At 38.6% G+C, this 20,719-nt stretch overlaps 1 protein-coding gene across 4 annotated transcripts in view; it reads right to left on the bottom strand.

The window, feature by feature from the left end:
• The window catches only part of FNBP1L (formin binding protein 1 like), a 128,375-nt gene that overhangs the window by 51,001 nt on the left and 56,655 nt on the right, over positions 1–20,719 (bottom strand). For all 4 annotated transcript variants that reach the window (XM_072644037.1, XM_072644039.1, XM_072644040.1 and 1 more), the window contains exon 2: positions 10,171–10,286. In XM_072644037.1, coding sequence (XP_072500138.1) covers positions 10,171–10,286 — 116 coding nt within the window. The remainder of the gene's footprint in view (positions 1–10,170; positions 10,287–20,719) is intronic.

Below are 20,719 nucleotides of genomic sequence, written 5' to 3'. Positions count from 1 at the left end.
CTGATAGTTTCCTGGGCCTTAAGTTAAGTAGACCCGAGTTCAAATCCAGACTCATACACTTACTAGCTGTATGACCACAGGCAAGTCATTTAACTGCTATTTGCCTCAGTTTCCTCATCTGTAAAATGGGGGTGATGATTATAATAATGCTTCCCTTCCAGTGTTGTGAAATAATTATAAAGCATTTTCACAATGCTCAGCACATATAAAGCACTACATAAACACTAGCTATTATTATTATTAATTCTTATCTACAGGCAGACACTAAGTGTGGTAGTAAATGGAATACAAGACTTGGGAATCAGAAAGATCTGAGCTCAAAACCTGCCTCATACATTTAACAGGTGTATAACGTTGGGCAGGTCACTTAACCTCTCAGCCTCAGTTTTTTCTCCTATGTAAAATCAGGATAATAATAGCATCTACCTCATAGGATTGTTATGAGAATCAAGAGTTAAGGAGCATGTAAATGTTAGCTATTATTTTTGAAATATGGCTTCTATCTCCACCACTGCATTGAAATTGTTCTCTGGAAAGGACATCAATAACTTACAACACATTATATTCAGTGGCCTCTTTGAACCTTCTTCTTTCTGGGTATTCCTACTATGATGGCCATTGTCCAACATACCCCTTCTTAACACCACATTTTCCTGGTTCTGCTCTACTTACCTCTCTCTAACAGATCCTTCTGTGCGTCTTCTTAAATTCTTAAGCAAGTATTGGTTTTGCACTCTTCTCTACTTACACTCTTTCCTTGGAAAATTTCATTCACCCACGTGGAATCAACTATTACCTCCACACAAATAAGGCCCAAATCTAAATCTCCAGGCTGGATTTTAAGTCTCCAGGCAGCAAACACCCAGAGGGAGAGACAAGAGAAAACACATGACAGGAAAGTCAACCACCACGCCTTCCCCTCCAACCCAAAGATCATGGGAATTAGCAGCGTCTCCCAAACCACTAGCCCTGCTTCCATTCTAGGCCACATTATGAGGAAGAGCTACAACTACTGAGAATGAGACCATTTTCTTTACCACCGTTCACTACCACTAACAACTGTGGGTAAATCCAAGAACTGCAGGAGAGGCAGCACTGCTCAGACCACCAATTATACTTCTAGCTTAGCCCCCACAACTATCATCTGGGAAAGCAATTCCTGCGGAGAAAGGGTCAAGTATCTCCGCCAACTGCTGACACCACTAAGGTAAGCAAGCAAGGCAGTCTAGATGAAGAAAGCAGCAAAGTTTTCTTTGAGAAAGAGAAAAAAAGTAGCATGCACTAGAAAAGTCATGTTATCACCCCCTCCCTTCAGATCCTGATGAATATAGTCCAGAACCTGGAGCCCAAAGACGTCAGGAAGAGCAATGTTCCCCAGACTACTAGCCTTTGCTTCCAGCCCAGGTCCCATAGCCATCATTAAAGTGACCAACTGCTGAGGAGAAGGTATCTGACTTCCTTGATACCACCAAAACCACCTGCTCATCAACTGCTACCAACAGAGGTAGCAGAGGTCTGGAAATAGCAGCACTCCCAGACCCTTGGGTCACACTTTGAGTCCAAACCTCATGACATCATGTAAGGAAACAAATGCTTGTAGTTATTATGTAGTTAAGACTTTTTATAAAATTTTTATATTGGTGTTCTCTTTGATTTATTCATCTTTCTAGATTTTATTTCTTGAATAAGGGCTTTGCAACAAGGCCAGACACTGCTCCCCTTATGTACTTTTGGGAGGGGTGGTCAGTTCTACTGGATTTTGTTCTGGGTCCCCTGAGGTTTTTTGCTGACCCCTTCCCAGGGTACAACCACCTCCTCATCCCCCTCACCAAACACCCCAAAATTCTACCCCAGTTCCATAAACTGTGGCATTCTACCAACTGATTTGTTGATCACTCCCAGCTACTAATCCCAGGATTTTCAAGTTCTAGACTGGGAGTTTCTCAGGAAAGCCACCTACCCTCACCATTTGTTGAGTGACACAGAGCTTTGGAAGGCTACTAGGTAGGGATGAAGAGGGCTTTCCACCACTTCTCTGGTAGAAGAATTCCCTATAATTTCTGATTCTATTTCTTGATCACCATTCAGCATTGTGCTAACTTCACAGTTTTGTTGGAGTAGGTATGGAGAAGCTAGACAGCTTGCCTTATTATATTCAGGGCATCATGGCAGAAAATCAGACATCCTTTCATTTAGCTGTACTTTCCTCTGATCGTCTGGTCTCAATCATAATAATATCAAGATTGAAATGATTCAGTTCCTCAGGTAAAATATTATTTGCTAAGTCACAAGACAAAGAAAAAGCTCACATTTTATACTACCAAAACTTAACATCCATAGAAAGTTTTATATTTTCTACCACTCTTGTCACTGTCCTTTCAGGAGTAGAAAGTGACCACACAAGACTAAACATTTTGGTAATTTTTCTTTAGTTGAAAAATACTTTTTAAAAATAGAACAAAATAATAATAAACTAAATTTATTTGGTTTGGGTTTATAGCATGTGAAATAGAGCTATACAGCATACATTCTCTGAAGCATTTGTGCTAGAGGCAGTATGGTGGAGAGAAGAGAGTGCTAGATTAGAAATTACTAGGATCTGGGTTTCAAATACTAGGTTGTTCCAATACTTGTAGAATCCTGGGTAATCCATTTAAGTTCTCTGGGCCTCAGTTTCTTCACTTATAAAATGAGGGCACTAGATTTGATGACCCCTAAGGTCACTTCCAAATCTAAGTCTATGATCTTATTCAATACTATAAAATAAAATACTACAATCAAATGACTACTGTGTTACCACTTGCCCAGTACGTAACCTGGTTGTTTAGTATTTTATCATAGAAACTGTTAAGAATCTATGACTGAATTAAAGTGAAATTATATTTGGGCTATGCCCTATGAAAATAAGGTGCCATATTGGATAGGATTTATGATAAAGTTTGGTGGTAATGATATAGAATGCTTCTTACGATTTCTCTTAGTACAAGTTTTTTCCTTCTTTTTAGATTTGATTTTGGTCATTCTAATCACTATCAAAACCTAAAGACAAGTAAATTATACTACAGAATAGAATGTAAGGTCCATAAGAATAGGACTGTTACAACCTAGCACAGTATCTAGCATATAGTAGGCAATTTATTCAGTCACTTCCCACCGATAGGTATCCTTTCAGTTTGTAATTCTTTGCTACCAAAAAGAGAGCTGCCATAAAATATTTCTGTATATCCTTAGTTAAGAGTTTACTTTGACTTATGACTAATTCATCTCTTAATCTACCTTCCCTCTTATTTTCCCCTTTCCACTCACCTATTTCTTCCCTCCTGTGTGTCTATTTTGAGAAATGCTTTGCTACGCCCAGCTCTGTGTGCATGTGTGTGTATACACCCTCTTTCTGCCTTTGACCAGTTCAAATGAGAGTGATGGTTAAGTATTAGCTGCTCTCTAAACTTACTATCCCTTTCTCTCCATAGTGTATTCCTCTTTACCTCCCTTTTCATTCTTCTTTCAAGATCATCCAGTCTTAAAAGAACTACTTTTAGGTCTTCTAATTAATCAGACTCCCCTTATGACCTCTGATGATGGTGGGGCTCAAAGTAAACACATGTATCATATACCTAAATTAACAATTTCTCTCCTTTCAATCCTTTTTTTAAAAAAAGTTTACCTTTTTACATTTCTTTGACTCCAGTATTTGCACTTCTAAGTGCCTCAACAATTCTGGCTTTTCATCATCAGGATTGCTTGGAATTCCTCTATTTCATTAAAGGTCTATTTTCTCCTGTAGGATTACACTGAGTTTTGCTGGATGCATTATTCTTGATTGTACATCTATATCCTTTGCTTTCTGGTATATCATATTCCAAGTTCTCCACTTATAGAGGTAGCTGCTAAATTGTATATGATGTGGCTCTTCACTACCTGAATTCTTTCTTTCTGGATGCCTGAAATATTTCTTCTTTGATGTAGAAGCTCTGGATTTGGGTTATAATATTTCAGGGAGTTTTCATTCAAGGGTTTCCTTCCAGAGTTAGATGACCAGTAAATTCATTCTATTTTCACTTTGCCCACTGACTCTAAGGTATCTTTTCAGATAGTTCAAGGATTCTTAAAACATCTCTCCCTGATCTGTTTTCCAAGTCAGTTGTTTTTGCTATGAGGTAGCTTATATTTCCTTTTTTTCCAGCCAACTTTGTTTTAATATTTCTCATTGTCTCAGAGTCATTAGCTTACATTTGGTCCATTCTAACTTTCAGAGAGTATGTTGCATTGGCAAGGTTTTGTAAGAACTTCTGTGGAAGGATGCTAATTCCCTTTCCAAATTTTTTCCTCTAGTCTCTCATTTATTAAAAAAAAAAATTCATCTCTAACAGGAATTCTACGTGAATTTGTGCCGAAGTTTTGTTTTTGAGACTTTGCTTATAGATATTTTGGGGGTCATTCTTTTTTCCCCCAGGTTTCAGTCTTGAGCTTCCCTGTTACCACAGTAAGTATTTTATGGTCAGGCCCTTTTCTGGTTTGCTCATTCAACCAGCCTACCTTCTGACTTTGGACTTTATGCTAGGTGGTCTGTCCATGGTGAAATCAAATTGCAACTCTACCCTGCATAGCTCTGCAAGTTCCTCGCCTCGGTTTGTGTCTAAACCTATGGACTTATTACATTTGGTATTCCAGTAGACTCCAGTAGACTAGAGTTGCAGTCACTATCAGCTAGTTGGAAAGTTTTATTGGTTCATTGTGATAACACTTGAGACTTCCCTTTCATTTAGGTTTCCTGCCCTAGTTATTCCTCAACAGGCTTCAGACTGGACTGGAAGCTGGAAGTGAAACCCTGCTCTGCTCCAGAGTCTAAATCACACCACTACTGCTGGCTTCTAAACTTGCCCCTTGCTCACTACACAGGCTAGAGCCCATAACCACTCTTCACCCCAGAATACCACCCTCAGGTACAGGCCACTTCCTCAGTAAGCCCTGTATCAACTCAGTATGGAATAACTAAGCTGCCAATTGGCATCTGTTACTATACCCTACACTAGTTTAGGGCCATCTAGGCTGGATTTGGGAACTCTTCTTGCCCTTGTGAGGAGCTTCTTCCCATACCAGAATGCCCTGCACACACAGTGCATTCCTGGATAGACCCTGTGTCCATTCTCCACAGACCTCCGTCTCCTTATACCAAAGTGGGCTAGAAAAATGATTCACTGTGATATTTTTCTTGGATTTCCTGATCAAGATTTAGTCTAGGGCATGTACTAGATCTATCTGAAGGAGTTATATGTGAGAAGGGAGACAGAGAACTCTCTATCCTGCTACTCCAGCATCTTGGTTCGGCCTTTACAAATATTTATTTTCAACAAAGTAAGACCATTCAATTGTTTCTCATTTGAAACTATAGTATCTATTTTATATAATTACAACATACATACAAAAATACACACATATATACATTCCTTTGAACTTATTTGATTTCTTAATACTTGGCAAGCTCATTCTTTGATCCTATTTCAGCCAAGTCAATACAGGAGGAATATTTAATATTCATATCAAGCTACTGCCTCTGTGATAAATTCTGGAATATTCATTTGAAGTGGAGTGAGAGTGCTGAGCAAACAACTCTAAATAAAACTATTCTTAAGTGTAAGGCATTGCAGAGATTCCATGAAGAGATTTTTAAAAAGATAAAAGAGTTGGACTTCCAAGTCCTGCACTCCTTCCACTGACGCTCAAGGAAACAAATATAAGTCAAACACTGTAATAATTACATGAGCAAGTTAAGTAAGACATCTCAAATGTCATAAGGAGAAAATAGGCATGTGTCAATAAAGCTACAAGTTATTTGTCTTCCATATCCTTGGTTTCCTTCCACGTAGCTGACAGGTCAAGAAGGGAAAACTAAAGGGATTAAGGAAAACTTTGTAGACAATAACTGAAAAAAATAAAATATATCTACACCATCTGATTCCAACATTTATAACACTGTTAAAGACAAGAAAAACTTTCTTTTAAAACTGTGGTGAGACAGCATGACACAGTAGCTCTAGTCAAAGAACCCATTTCAAATCCTAGCCTGCCACTTACTGTGATTTGGACAAGTCATTGAACTTCCCCAGGCCTCAGTTTCCTCATCTGTAAAAAGAGGGGGTTAGGCTAGGTGGCTTCTAGTGTTCCTTACAGCTCTAAACCTATCATTACATTCCCTATGATCCTATGATCTACTGAAAGACAGTTTTCTAAAATGAAAAACAAATACAATGAAATAAAAGTTTCGATTAGTATTTCATCTCTTAAAAAGGAATTGAAGATGGGTTTGTGTTTCCTTGTAACAGTAGACTATAGTTTTGTACCTCTCCAAAAGAAAGCTGTACCTCCCTCACTAGAAAATGAGCAAAAGTAAGAAATAACTTAAAAGATTAAAGGGATGTTCAAAGTGTTAACTTTAAACTTGTCTACAACATGTATAGTGGCCCATATTTGTAATTCTTACTGCTGAGGAGGGTAAGGCTGGTGGAAGGTTTGAGTTGGGTAATTCTGAGCTGCAGGAGTAATAAAGCTCATCATGTGTCCGGTAACGATACAGTAAGCCTCCAGGAATGGCGGGCCACCAGCCTACCTTAAACAAGGTAGGCCCCTGGATGGAAAAACAGAGCAGGTAAAATCTTCCATGCAGATCAGTATTAGAGAGTATACGTATACTATCAGCCTAGGAAAGACAGGGAAGAAATAATTATAGGGTACACAGTGGACAAGAATGTCAAGATACAGAATGACTGCAAAAGGCTAGAAAAAATGAGCCAAATCTAGGCAGATCGAATATAATATAAATAAGAAATCCTAAACTTATATTTTTAAAATCAATTTCATTTTTTATTTCACTTTTAACATTCATTTTCACAGAATTTTTGGGCTCCAAATTTTCTCCCCCCTTGTCCCCTCCCCCCACCCCAAAACACCGAGCATTCCAATTGCCCCCATCACCACTCCGCTCTCTCCTCTATCATTCCTCTCTGCCCTTGTCTCCATCCTCTCCTCTGTCCTGTTGGGCCAAATAACTTTCTATACCCCTTTACCTGTATTTCTTATTCCCTGGCGGCAAGAACGGTACTTGACAGTTATTCCTAAAACTTTGAGTTCCAACTTCTTTTCCTCCCTCCCTCCCCTCCCCCTCCCTTTGGAAGGCAAGCAATTCAATATAGGCCAAATCTGTGTAGTTTTGCAAATGACTTCCATAATAGTCGTGTTGTATAAGACTAACTATATTTCCCTCCATCCTATCCTGCTTCCAATTACTTCTATTCTCTCTTTTGATCCTGTCCCTCCCTGTGAGTGTTGACCTCAAATTGTACCCTCCTCCCCGTGCCCTTCCTTCCATCGTCTCCCCCACCCTGTTTATCCCCTTGTCCCCCACCTTCCTGTATTGTAAGATAGGTTTTCATACCAAAATGAGTGTGTATTTTATTCCTTCCTTTGGTGGAATGTGATAAGAGTAAACTTCATGTTTTTCTCTCACCTCCCCTCTTTTTCCCCAAACTAAAAAAAATCTTTTGCTTGCCTCTTTTATGAGAGATAATTTGCCCCATTCCATTTCTCCCTTTCTCCTCCCAATATATTTCTCTCTCACTGCTTGATTTCATTTTTTTTTTAAGATATGATCCCATCCTATTCAATTCACTCTGTGCACTCTGTCTCTATGAGTGTGTGCGTGTGCATGTGTATGTGTGTAATCCCACCAAGTACCCAGATACTGAATAGTTTCAAGAGTTACTAATATTGTCTTTCCATGTAGGGATGTAAACAGTTCAACTTTTATAAGTCCCTTATGACTTCTCTTTGCTGTTTACCTTTTCATGCTTCTCTTCATTGTTGTGTTTGAAAGTCAAATTTTCTTTTCAGCTCTGGTCTTTTCATCAAGAATGCTTGAAAATCCTCTATTTCATTGAAAGACCAATTTTTCCCCTGAAGTATTATACTCAGTTTTGCTGGGTAGGTGATTCTTGGTTTTAGTCCTAGTTCCTTTGACTTCTGGAATATCCTATTCCATGCCCTTTGATCCCTTAATGTAGAAGCTGCTAGATCTTGTGTTATCCTGATTGTATTTCCACAGTACTTGAATTGTTTCTTTCTAGCTGCTTGCAATATTTTCTCCTTGACCTGGGAATTCTGGAATTTGGCCACAATATTCCTAGGAGTTTCTCTTTTTGGATCTTTTTCAGGTGGTGATCGGTGGATTCTTTCAATATTTATTTTGCCCTCTGGTTCTAGAATCTCAGGGCAGTTTTCTTTGATAATTTCATGAAAGATGATGTCTAGGATCTTTTTTTGATCATGGCTTTCAGGTAGGCCCATAATTTTTAAATTGTCTCTCCTGGATCTATTTTCCAGGTCAGTTGTTTTTCTAATGAGATACTTCACATTATCTTCCATTTTTTCATTCTTTTGGTTTTGTTTTGTGATTTCTTGGTTTCTCATAAAGTCATTAGCCTCCATCTGTTCCATTCTAATTTTGAAAGAACTATTTTCTTCAGTGAGCTTTTGAATCTCCTTTTCCATTTGGCTAATTCTGCTTTTGAAAGCATTCTTCTCCTCATTGGCTTCTTGAACCTCCTTTGCCAATTGAGTTAGCCTATTTTTCAGGGTGTTATTTTCTTCAGCATTTTTTTGGGTCTCCTTTAGCAGGGTGCTGATCTGTTGTTCATACTTTGCTTGCAAGTCTTTTACTGCTTTTCCCAGTTTTTCCTCCACCTCTCTAACATAATTTTGAAAATTTTTTGAGCTCTTTATGACCTTTTCCCAGAACTGATCCCATTGAGTGGGCTGGGATGTAGAAGCACTGACTTCCGTGTCTTCCCCTGATGGAGAGCACCGCTCTTCCTCATCAGAAGGGAGGGGAGGAGAAACCTGCTCACCAAGAAAGTAACCCTCTATAGTCTTGGTTTTTTTCCCTTTTCTGGGCATTTTCCCAGCCAGTGACTTGACCTCTGAATATTCTCCTCACACCCACCTCGCCTCCTGATCCTCCCAGCCAGTGTTTGGGGTCTGAGAATCAAATGCTGCTTCCCAGTCTCAGGGCTTTGGGCGGGGGCAGGGCTGCTATTCAGTGTGAGATTATGTTCAGGTGCTCAGGTGGGGGCAGGGCCGCCTCACAGGCTCAGTTCCCTCAGGGGGTTTATGCAGAGACCTTCAACAATGGATCCGGGCTCCTGCCTGTTTGGGGAGCCCTGGTCTGCTCCCACCTCTGCTGTTGCCTCCCAAGGGGGCCTGAGTATGGGGGCACACCACTCCTCTCTTGACCCACCAAAGAGACCTTCTCACAGACCCCCGTCACCTGTGGGTGGAGGGACCCGCGCTGGAGATCCTGTCCCTGACGTCTGCTCGGATCTGCTCTTCTCGGTGCCGGGGCCAGGGCAGGGCAGGTCTGGTCTTCGAGTCCGCAGCGCAAAGGACCTTTTGCGAGAGGTTTGCAGGTCCCTCTGGAACAGAAATCTTATCCACTCCGCTGTTATGTGGCTTGTCCTGCTCCCGAATTTATTGGCAGCTCTTTACTACAGATATTTCATGGGCTGTGGGTTCGGAGCTAGCGTATTTGTGTGTTTCTACTCTGCTATCTTGGCTCCGCCCCCTAAAATCAATTTCATAAATAGAGGGTGTGTGTCTTCTCCATAAGCTATTTTTTCTGCTTAGCCCCAGTGGACAAAAATTGGAACAAGGGATGAAACACAAAAAGTAGATTTTGAAATGATAGAAGGAAAAACTTTCTAAGTATCACTGCTGTCTCACAATAGAATGAAGTTGCTTCAAGTGGTATGGATCATCATCATTAGAGATTTTCAAGCACAGGATGGATGACCCACTTGACTTATCAGTGATATTGAAGGGATTTCTATTTCTGCCTGGGTTTGAGTTGCACTAGATGACCTCTAAGGTCTCCTGCAATTCCAAAATTTTGTAAAAATATTCTTTCAGGTTTAAGACGAAGAAAGAAAAGTGATCACTTAAGTAGTATGCATAAGCATCAGAGGAAAAAGTCCTACTGGCATGAAAAGCAATAAACGATATCATATAAATTAAAAACAAAAGCTTTCTCCTCTGATTATATATTTATCTTCCAATCATCTATCAAAAAATAATTATTAATTAGATGTGAATTCTTAATAGATAAAAAGAAAACTCACTTACCTCAACTGTTTGGCATAGTTCTGCTCAATTTCTATCCTCTCTTTAACAAATTTTGCATATCTTTCCAGGAAGTCAATCCCCCACTGTGTATGCTTGTCTAGATTATCAAACTGATCCTACAAAATAAGAAAAAAATGTATCAAAACCCTAAATATTTATTCACAAATATTTAGTCAACTTCTGATAAAGGATCATCAATTTTGAGTGGTCATCCATTCCAACCTACTAATTTTCTAACTGCAGAAACAAATACAGTAAAGTATATTTTCCCAAAGAAATAGATATTAATTAGCAGAATGAGTCAAAATAAGGACTTCTGATTCCAAATTTACTCATTTCACTTCCTATGAAATGAACACACTTCCTGTCCCACTGTGGTTAAATGTATTTACCCAATTATTTGGTATAGGAGAGGGCAAGACAACATTTTTGATAATTAAATATTCCTGTTCTCCCTCCCATTTTGTTCATTTTTCCAGGTTTTTCTGAAGTCCACCTGCGCATCATTTCTTATGGAACAATAATATTCTATTACATTCATATACCACAACTGGTTCAGCCACTCCTCAATTGATGGGTATCCCCTCAATTTCCAATTCTTGGCTGCCGCCAAAGGAGTTGCTATAAATATTTTTGTACATGTGAGTCCTTTCCCCATTTGTATGATCTCTTTGGAATACAGACTTAGAAGTGGTATTGCTGGATCAAAAGGTATGCACAGTTTTAGAGCCCTTTGGGCATAGTTTGAAATTGCTCTCCAGAATGGTTAGATCAATTCACAACTCCACCAACAATGCATTAGTGTTCCTATATTCCTACATGTTCTCCAACAATTATCATTTTCCTGTTTTGTCATGTTAGCCAATCTGATACGTGCGATGTGGAACCCCAGAGTTGTTTTAATTTGCATTTCTCTAATCAACAATGAGTTAGAGCATGTTTTCATATTGACTATAGATAGCTTTAATTTCTTCATCTGAAAATTGCCTGTTCATATCCTTTCACCATTTAGCAGTTGGGGAATGATTTATAACCTTATAGATTTGACTCAGTTCTCTACATATTTTGGAAATGAGGTCTTTATCAGAGACAGTGGCTGTAAAAATTGCTTCCCAACTTTCTGTTTCCCTTTTAATGTTGGTGGCATTGGCTTCGTTTATGCAAAATCTTTTTAATGTAATCAAAATTATCTATTTTGCATTTCATAATGTTCTCTATCTCTTGCCTGGCCATAAATTCTTCTGTTCTCAATACATCTGACAGGTAAACTATTCCTTGCTCTCCTAATTTGGTTATAGTATCATCCTTCATGTCTAAATTATATATCCATTTTGACTTTATCTTGGTATGCAGTGTAAGATGCTGGTCTATGCCTAGTTTCTGCCATGCTATTTTCCAGTTTTCTCAGCAATTATTGTCAAATAGTCAGTTCTTATACCAGAAGCTGGAGTCTTTGGATTTATCAAAAAGTAGATTACTATAGTCACTAACTACTGTGTCTTGTGTACCTAACCTATTCCACTGATACACCACTCTGTTTCTTAGCCAGTATCAAGTAGTTTTGATCATTACTGCTTTATAATACAATTTTAGATCTGGTACAGCTAGGCCAGATGCATTTCTGGCATTTTCTTTGCATTTCTTTTCATTAATTCCTTTGATATTCTGGACCTTTTGTTCTTCAAGGATAATTTTTTTTCTAGCTCTATAAAATAATTTTTGGTAGTTTGGTATCAGCCAAGTATTTATTAAGGCACTACTTATGTACCAAACATTATTCCAGGCACTAAAAATACAAAAACAAAAGTACCCTCAGGAACCTTACAATCTAAATCAAGGGAGACATATATATGTTTTAAGTACTAGGGCAGCTAGGTGGTGCAGTGGATAGAGCACCAGTGCAGGAGTCAGGAGGACCTGAGTTCAAATATCACCTCAGACACTTGACACTCACTAGCCGTGTGACCTTGGGCAAGTCACTTAACCCCAATTGCCTCATCCTGGGTCATCTCCAGGCATCCTGATGAATATCGAGTCACTGGATTCAGATGGCTCTGGAGGAGAAGTGAGGCTGGTGACCTGCATAGCCCTCCCTCACTCAAAATAGTCAAGGGCAAGTCATGTCATCATTTCTCTGATGGCATGGTCTTCTTCGGCAACAAAGGACGAACACACATACATATATATGCATACATACAATGTATAAATAATCAAAGGATATGAACAATTCTCAAAAGAATGCCAAACTATTTTTGAAATTTATTTTTAGAGTTCAACACTCATTTCCACAAGATTTCGAGTTCCAAATTTTCTCTCCATCTTTCCCCTCCCCCACACCTTGATATGGCACGCGTTCTAATTACCCCTTTCCCCAATCTGCCCTCACTCTCTGCCCCCCCCCCCCCCCCCCCCCCCCCCCGCCGTCCCTTTCCTCTCCCTTCTTCCCTCCCCACCCACCCTCATTGATAAGGCAAGCAATTCAATATAGGTTATACACATGTAGTTATGCAAAACACCTCCATAATAGTCAAGTTGTGAAAGACTAACTATAACTCCCTCCATCCTAACTGGCCCCCTACTTATTCTATTTTCAACTTTGATCCTGTCCCTTTTCAAAAGTGTTACTTACAATCTGCCCTCCCCCTTTACTTTCCTGTAGGGTAAAATACCCAATTGTATGTTATTCCCTCCTTAAGCCAAACCCAATAAGAGTAAAGTTCACTCATTCCCTCTCACCTCTCCCTCCCCTCCCGGCCCCTCCATTGCGAAACCTTTTCTTGCCTCTTTTTATGTGAGATAATTTACCCCAAGCTATCTCTCTCCTTCTCCCAATATAATCCTCTCTCAACCCTTAACTTTATTTTTTATTTATATGTCTGTCAATCTATCTATATTTCCTCCAACTACCCTAATACTAAGCAACATCTCATGAGTTACAAATATCATCTTTCCATGTAGGAATGTAAGCAGTTCAACTTTAATAAGTCCCTTATGATAAGAATGCCAAACTATTAACAACCATATGAAAGATTGTTCCAAATAATTGCTAAGAGAAATAAAAATGAAAACAACTCTAAGATTTCACCTCACATCCAGCAATAGACAAAGATGGGAATAATCGATGCTGGAGGTATTATGGGAAGACAGACACACACTATTGGAAAAACTGAATTAGTCCAACTACTCTCAAAAGCAATTTGCAATTATGCTTTAAAAACAAAAAAGGTGACTAAAATGACCATGACCTTTGTTCCAGAGATCCCACTGCTAGGCAGTCAAAAAATACAATCCAGAATATTTATCGCTGATTCATAAATACTAATACTGACAGAAAGGAAAGATACCTGTGTCTATTTCGTATAAACATTTTAACTATAGAATAACATAAAGCCCAAAAAACTGAAACACGCTAAAAGTATACAGATAAATTTTTTTGGCAACACAAGTAATTTTTTCAGAGAAAATTAGATGACTTCTGATAAGCAGAAACAAACAAACAAAAAACTGTGTCAACAAAAAGGACTGACCAGCAAATTCCTCACATAAAAGGCTTTGTTCAACAAAGAAATTTTGTTTTCAACTACAAACTATCAATATTTTTTAAATGATCCCTGACAAATCCTATGCAAAGCAGCTCTGAATGATTCCAGCTGCAAAAAAAAAAAAAGAGTGCGAAGTGCCCATGTGTTTAAAGATGAAACTGAAACCTTCCTACCTTGCACTGCAAATAGATAAAGCAATAGATACAGATAGAGATAATTTATTTACATTATATCATATATATCATTTATATATCATTCTAAGATGCTGTTGAAATGACATCAGGGAAAATGCTACTTTGCAAACCAAATGATGGAAATATCACATTGAAAAAAATTTCTATGCAATTTCTTTTCATTAAATAAAAAATTGTGGGAGAAATATATTGGACTTGAGCAATAGTAAAAACATGGCCCTTTCTGTAATTTGTACATATGGATGGCTAATTTATATACAGCCACCTGCATCAAGAAATAGGAATAAGGAGCTACAAATAATCTTTCAAGTTGTTAAAAGAATCAACTGTTAAAAAAAACTCCAAAAATTTATTAACACCCAGTCTTGGCAAAACTGTACGGTCAAATCAAGATATTTGATAGTTCCTATAAACTGAGTGCTCTAAACAAATTAATGCAAAGTCATCAAACCGATTTCTGGTCCAGAAAGATAAACTGGTTGTATTTGTGAAAAAATTAGAGCTACAAGAAATTTATTAAATATTTTTTATGTTTTCCAATTTTAAAAACACCCATCATTCAAATGAAGTAAAAGCCTGCTTATTAATCATTTTACTCATCTTCATTCAGAAGCAATTCATTTTATTTCAAAGGCCTAGATGTTTCTAATTATGAACAAAGAATACATCTTCAACTGAAAAATATAATACATCTGCTCTTACAGTATTCTGAACAAGAATAGTTATTAGCTTTTGAACCTGAAAATCTTATTGTTTAGGCTATGAGTGAAAGAAGGGTTCTGTGTTTTATCAAACTATTCCTTACATTTCTGCGTTGTACAAAATGGAATTTCCTGCTGTGTTTGTTATAAAGACAAAATAATGATGATACCTATGTTAGAAACATGCTTGACACTAAAAAGGTATCAAGAAAAATTTATTACAGCAGAGTTCAGAGGAACTGAACACTTTGGCCAAAGCTGGCCCCCACCCTCTTTTCAAGAGGAGGGAGCACTAAACACAAAAGTGAGATGAACTATACACCATTAGTTCAAGACAGATATTCCCATCAGGAGGCAGACTGGTCCATCCTCCATTAGGTCACCATCTTCTCTACATGCCTATTATGTAATCACCCTTGGTGTGATCATCCCTCCCAAACATGCTTTAATATAGGACCCATGTTCAGGAAGTGGAGGGATAATTTTATGTGGGATGTTTCTGCTTATATGCACGAGGTTCATTAAGCAAGCACAGTGAAGGAAAGCTTTCTCCAGGTTATTCTAGGTCATTTTCCTGACCGGTTTCAGGCCTTGACCTTTTATCAAAAATTTTGTGACTTTCTGAAGGCTGTCTCCTGACTGGTTGGGTTCACCTGCAGTCTGCTGGCTTTCTTCGTATCTGACTTATTCTCAATGACTTCATCAACTAATAACTTCTGCAGAAACTTAACTATTTGCTGTCTCTCACACCTATAATAGCTGGCATTTATACAGCGCTTTAAGTTTTGCAAAGTGCTTTACAAATGTCTTCTCATTTGATTCTCACAACTATCCTGTGAGGTAGGTGATGCTATTTATCCTCTTTTTACAGATGAGGAAACTGAGGCTGAGCCAGTAAGAGGCACACCATGTAATACAGTTTGTCTTCCTGACTCCAAGTCTACTGCGCTATGGACTACTGCATTGCCTAGCTTGCCTCATCTTCAGTTATTGAAAAATCACAGTGAGCAGCATTACAATGAATGATACCAGAACAGGAGCCATCATTAGGTAACATTGGAAATTTACTTCTTCATGGTATTGACTTGAAAGGAAACTCTGTGTAGTTAGGGCTATAATGTATTTGGGAAAACGGCACATGGCAACTGATGGTTGAGTTCATGGCCAGTCTTTTCTAATTAATAATTAGTCCAAAGGGCTTGGTAAATCTTAGTAAACCTTCAAAACAGAGTCATAAGGGACTATTACCTATGAAGGATCCCATGAGGGGCAGGGTTCTCTCACAAGTCTAAAGGAGGTTAGTCAGGAATGGCATTCCCTACTCTCTAATAACCAAGCCACCACTCTCTATCTAATACTTTTGACAATTCTTTGGTTCAAATCCATATATAAGTAAATAGGAGCTAAGTTGAGGAGGAAGAGAACACTACGAGTGAATTAAGTATTGCTGGGGCCACTCATGAAATAGTAGCCCGGGCTAGGGCCTCATCAATCAAGAGTTGAAGGAAAGAATTCTAAAGATAATATTTGGTGATCTTAGGAGGCAGCTGCTATCTCAGGGCAATCACAATGGTCCATTCAGGAGTTAATAATTATCCTAATAACAACCTTGGAAGAAAAAACAATCGTTAATAAGCATTTGTTAAGCGCTTTCTTTGTACTATATTAGGTTCTAGGAATACAACAAAAAAAATACCATCATCTTAGAACTGAGAAACAAAAACTTGCAAAAGCTTTACAAAGGGAAAAAAAAAACTGAACCTGCATCACTGCAAACAATGAGGTTACAAGTTGCTATTCAGCAAAGAAAACAACTTTTATGACATAAGCAAAAAAATATAACACACAACACTTTATGTGTTTCTTCTACCTAGTAGAATCTTACAAAATGGAAGTTGCAATTTCAGTATAAAATAATAATAGTAGTAATAATGGCCTGATCCATCCTTATTCTCACTCCTAGAGTGTGAGATGGATCGCAGAAGTCAACATAAGGCACTGGCTAATGGAAAAGGCCACTGAGGAAAAAGTACTGATTTACTAACCTTACTGTCTAGTCTCTAACCTTATCTCCATCCTTCCCTATTGTTTAGAGTAACAAAATGGCACTGACTTTTGTCATCACAAGGCCCTTAATGGTGCTACCCCAAGTATCCCCCAAATCAAACAGTACTTTCTCCAGTACTTCTAGCAAACTCTCACCTCCCACTCTCCTAATCCTAAGATTCAGACTCACTGACTACTTAAGTGAAAATCAAGCTACCAACTCCTATCCTCTCATCCCATTTACAACTCAGTCCTATGCCTCTGGGTCCTATCCTGCTCTCTCCTTCCCTTCTATTAGCCCCTTCCATAGCTTAAAAAAAAATGGTATTAAACTGTTTCTACACATATCCCTTCCATCTTCTTGCACCATCCACTGTCTTTGCTCTTATTCACATGCAGTTGAACACAGAAGTCAATTACAAATTCATGCTAAGTGGGTTCACTACAAATTTATGTTAAACAATCTCAACTGCAATGCAGCAAGGCACCTCCCTAACCAATTCACCATCCTACTCACCAAAATGGCTTTTCAAGTCATCAAGTATTTAAGAGGCTACTATGTGCCAGGCACTGTGCTAAGAGCTGGGGACTGATCTTAGGCATCTCGATGCCACCAAGCAACTCTGTAAGTTAAAGAGCAGTTAAAGGTCTGCATGGGTGGAGGGGGTTTCCTAGACTATAATTCACTACATTGATGAAACCATAAGTCCAGACCAAAAAGACTATCCCCCACCTCAGAAATGTTGCTCCTTTTCTCTCTCACTTCACAGAATTCTTACCTTCCTTCAAGGTTCAGTTCAGGTGTTGCCACATATACAAAATTTTCCCAAGCTCTCTAGTTTTTAGTGTTCTCTTTCTCCTCAATTTATCTCGTATTTACTTATTTGGAAGACAGCATAGTACATAGAGTGCTGGACTTAGTATCAAAACACAGAGAAGGTTCAAATATTGGGTTTGTCCATAAGTGAAATCTCCCTTAATGGCAGTGTCTCAAGTAATTACAAAAGCACTTGAATTTTATTTCAAAAGAACAGAGCGCGAGAGAGAGGAAGGGTGGAGGGAGAGGGGAAAGAGTGGGGAAAGCACAAAAGCAGTTATTAAATGCTTACTACGTAAGCCAGGAATTGTGCCAAACACTAAAGATACAAATACAAGCAAACAGGCCCATCCTCAAGAAGCTTGAAGAGAACACATCTTGCAAGGGGGCAAAGGTTCCTGGCAAGAAATCAGAGATGAATTTGGCAGGTTAGAATGGCGCTACAGGTCAAAGTCTCACCCATCAGAGAAGCAGGCCTCTAGGTAGGGGTATCAGGATGGGAAGGCAGTTAGTGGTCAAGGAGATAGAAAGTACAGAGAGTGACTACAGGAAAAGGTCTTACTACTAACCACATCCCACATGCCCTCAGGAGTCAGACTCCCCAGCAGAAACTCAAGGAAAGGACTAGCGCTAATGTTCTGGATCCAAATGTTATGTTCTGCCCAGGACAGAAAAGGGAAAATTCTCTTAAGGGGAAGGGACTATTTTTGGAACACTAGATAGGCCCATCTCTAGTGTGCCACTTGAATAACCCAACACAAGGGAAGAAAAGAAAGTAGAAAACCAAAGAATAAAAAGAAAAGTGATGTTACTAGGTGTGTTGAAATAACTGTCAGGTCAACCAAATGTAAAGAAAAATAACAGAAGTCACCAAAAGATCACCCATCATGCATCTCATTTGCCTCTTTCTTTATCTCTTCGTTAGAAGATGGTCTAGTTCTACTTTGTCATCTACTACACCTCTTTCCAAACATTCCTTTATGGCAAAGTTCTTTCCACAATTCTTGTTATCTGCATCTTTCCACCACCAAAGTGTCTTATTTAAAAATGCATCTCTAAAAATCATTTCTGCTTTGATGGCAGAAAAGCTGTGATTTTTCTTTTTCCTTCACCATTCTTTAATTATGCTAAAGTTTAAGGTTATTTCACTTTATCCACTTTGCTAACACAAGGAAAATCCACTTAATTAAAAAGCTGGCCTCTGCCCCAAATTATCCACCCACACTGTGCAGAATAAATTAAATGTATTATATGTTGTTCCAAGTCTTCAGCTATGCAGACATAACAGAAGGATAAAAGGGTCACCTATAAAATTAGCTTCTTTATCTACTTGTCCATTTAATCTTTAATCTAAAATCTAACTTTCTATTAAAATGGCTTTAAAAATAATTTTTATATCTTAAGATAAATTAAAACTTTCTCAGATGTCTTATTTTCTAGGTGTTTTTCTAATTACTTTGAAAATGTTAGCCTTGCATTCAAATGAAGTCCCAATATGGTACTTTTGGTACGACACCAAGGGTCACAGCTACTAAAAAAAAAAAAAAGATTTCCTTCACTGAACAGTAGAACAAAGTCTTTGCTGTCTCAGTTTGGATTCACTCATGGCTCTGTCTTTCTGCCAAAGTTTCTCCAGCATTCTTGAATACCAAACTGATGCTGTTTTAGAATATGTTATCCCTTCCTTCCCCCCAAATTATAAATCAACAGTTGATTTTAAACCACTGAACTAAGTGGCTTGAAAATCAATATTTTAAAAAAATATGGATATCAAAGAACTGTCCCACTTAAATAACTTGAGCACCCCACAGAAGTAAAAAAAATAATTTTATTAGTTTATAGAAAGAACTTGAGAGAAAAAGCATAGAAAAAGCCGACTCAAATTAAATTATTAATTAGAAACACAAGAGGCATTTTGGAATAGTGGACAGAGTCAACCTCAGTCTCTACCAGCAGACCCAAGTTTGTATTCTTATCTCTGATACATAGCAGCAACATGACCCTGGGCAAATCCTTTAATCTCCTGGTGTGCCTGGCATTTCTCTAAGATAATAAACTGCAGAGTATTCTCGAGGCCACATGTGGCCCTCTGAGACATCAAGTGCAACCCTTTGATTCAAAGGACCTGGAGCGCTCAAGGCCCCAGGCTCCCCACCCCTGACTAGGGCAAGGAGAGACCGTCCACCCTCCTGATTTTATAAGTGAAGAACATGGGCCCAGGAAGGCAATACAAGTATATGTGCCAGGGGAAGATTTGAATCCAAGTTTTCTGATTTCAGAGTCAGAGCTTGTTCCTCTGTACCACAAAACCAGTGTTAAAAAAAAAAAACCAACCCATAAATCTTTATTCCACTTAACAAACATTAACCATTTTTTTGATGCATAGAGCTATGTTAGCTCTGGGAAATGATATAAAGTTTACATAAAACTGCCCACAGGTAATTACATAGTAGGAACACACACACACCATGCTGCACAATAATATAAAATGACTAGGTAACTGACAGCTACGGGAAGTCTGAGGAGGAAAAGGTTGTTAAGAACAAGGGTGTCACAGAATTCACAAGACGTCCCAGAAAAGCGAGTAGTATTTGTATTAAGTTAAAGAAGATGTAAGAAAGCCAACAGTAAAGGAAAAAAGGAGGATAGTTCAGACATACATAATAGATTTAACAAGGGAAGAAAAGAAAAGAGGTGGTTAGCTCAGGGTGTGGAGTGAGGAGTAATAAGAAATGGTATGGAAATACAATATTAAAAATCATAATTCAATTCCATATGGGCTTATTCCACCCAAAGAACGTTTATTATGGAAACTTGGTAGACCAAGTGTCTGCCTATGGGTAGGCAACCTACCCAGAGTTCCCCAGGTGCCAGGTTTTATTCTTTACAGAGACCTCCAAAAAGAAGTTGGAGGAGGGAGTCTTCTCCTCCTCCAAAAGCCAAAAGTACCACCACCAAGGAGGAGCAACAACCATGCTGGAGAAACTACAGTTCTGGAGGGAGTCCTAGGTCATCACCCAAACTGCAAGTGGCATTCAAGGTATGGGGGAAAGTGGAGCATGGAAAGTCATCAATCAAACAAAATCTTTAGGAATCGATGGGTGGGAGGGGGAAGTGGGTAAAGGTAGTGACCAGTCATAAGAAGCAAAGATATGGTCAACAGAACCTGGAACGGGTAACACCAATCAGGTTAACAACATCTTTCTTCCCTTTTTCTACTCCTGTTCTGCTGCTCCAGTGGGCAAAACC

This window comes from Notamacropus eugenii, chromosome 2 (assembly GCF_028372415.1).
Source record: "Notamacropus eugenii isolate mMacEug1 chromosome 2, mMacEug1.pri_v2, whole genome shotgun sequence".
NCBI classification, from domain to species: Eukaryota; Metazoa; Chordata; class Mammalia; order Diprotodontia; family Macropodidae; genus Notamacropus; species Notamacropus eugenii.
The sequence above is the reverse complement of the archived record's forward strand: the minus strand, read 5'-3'. Positions and strand labels throughout refer to the sequence as shown.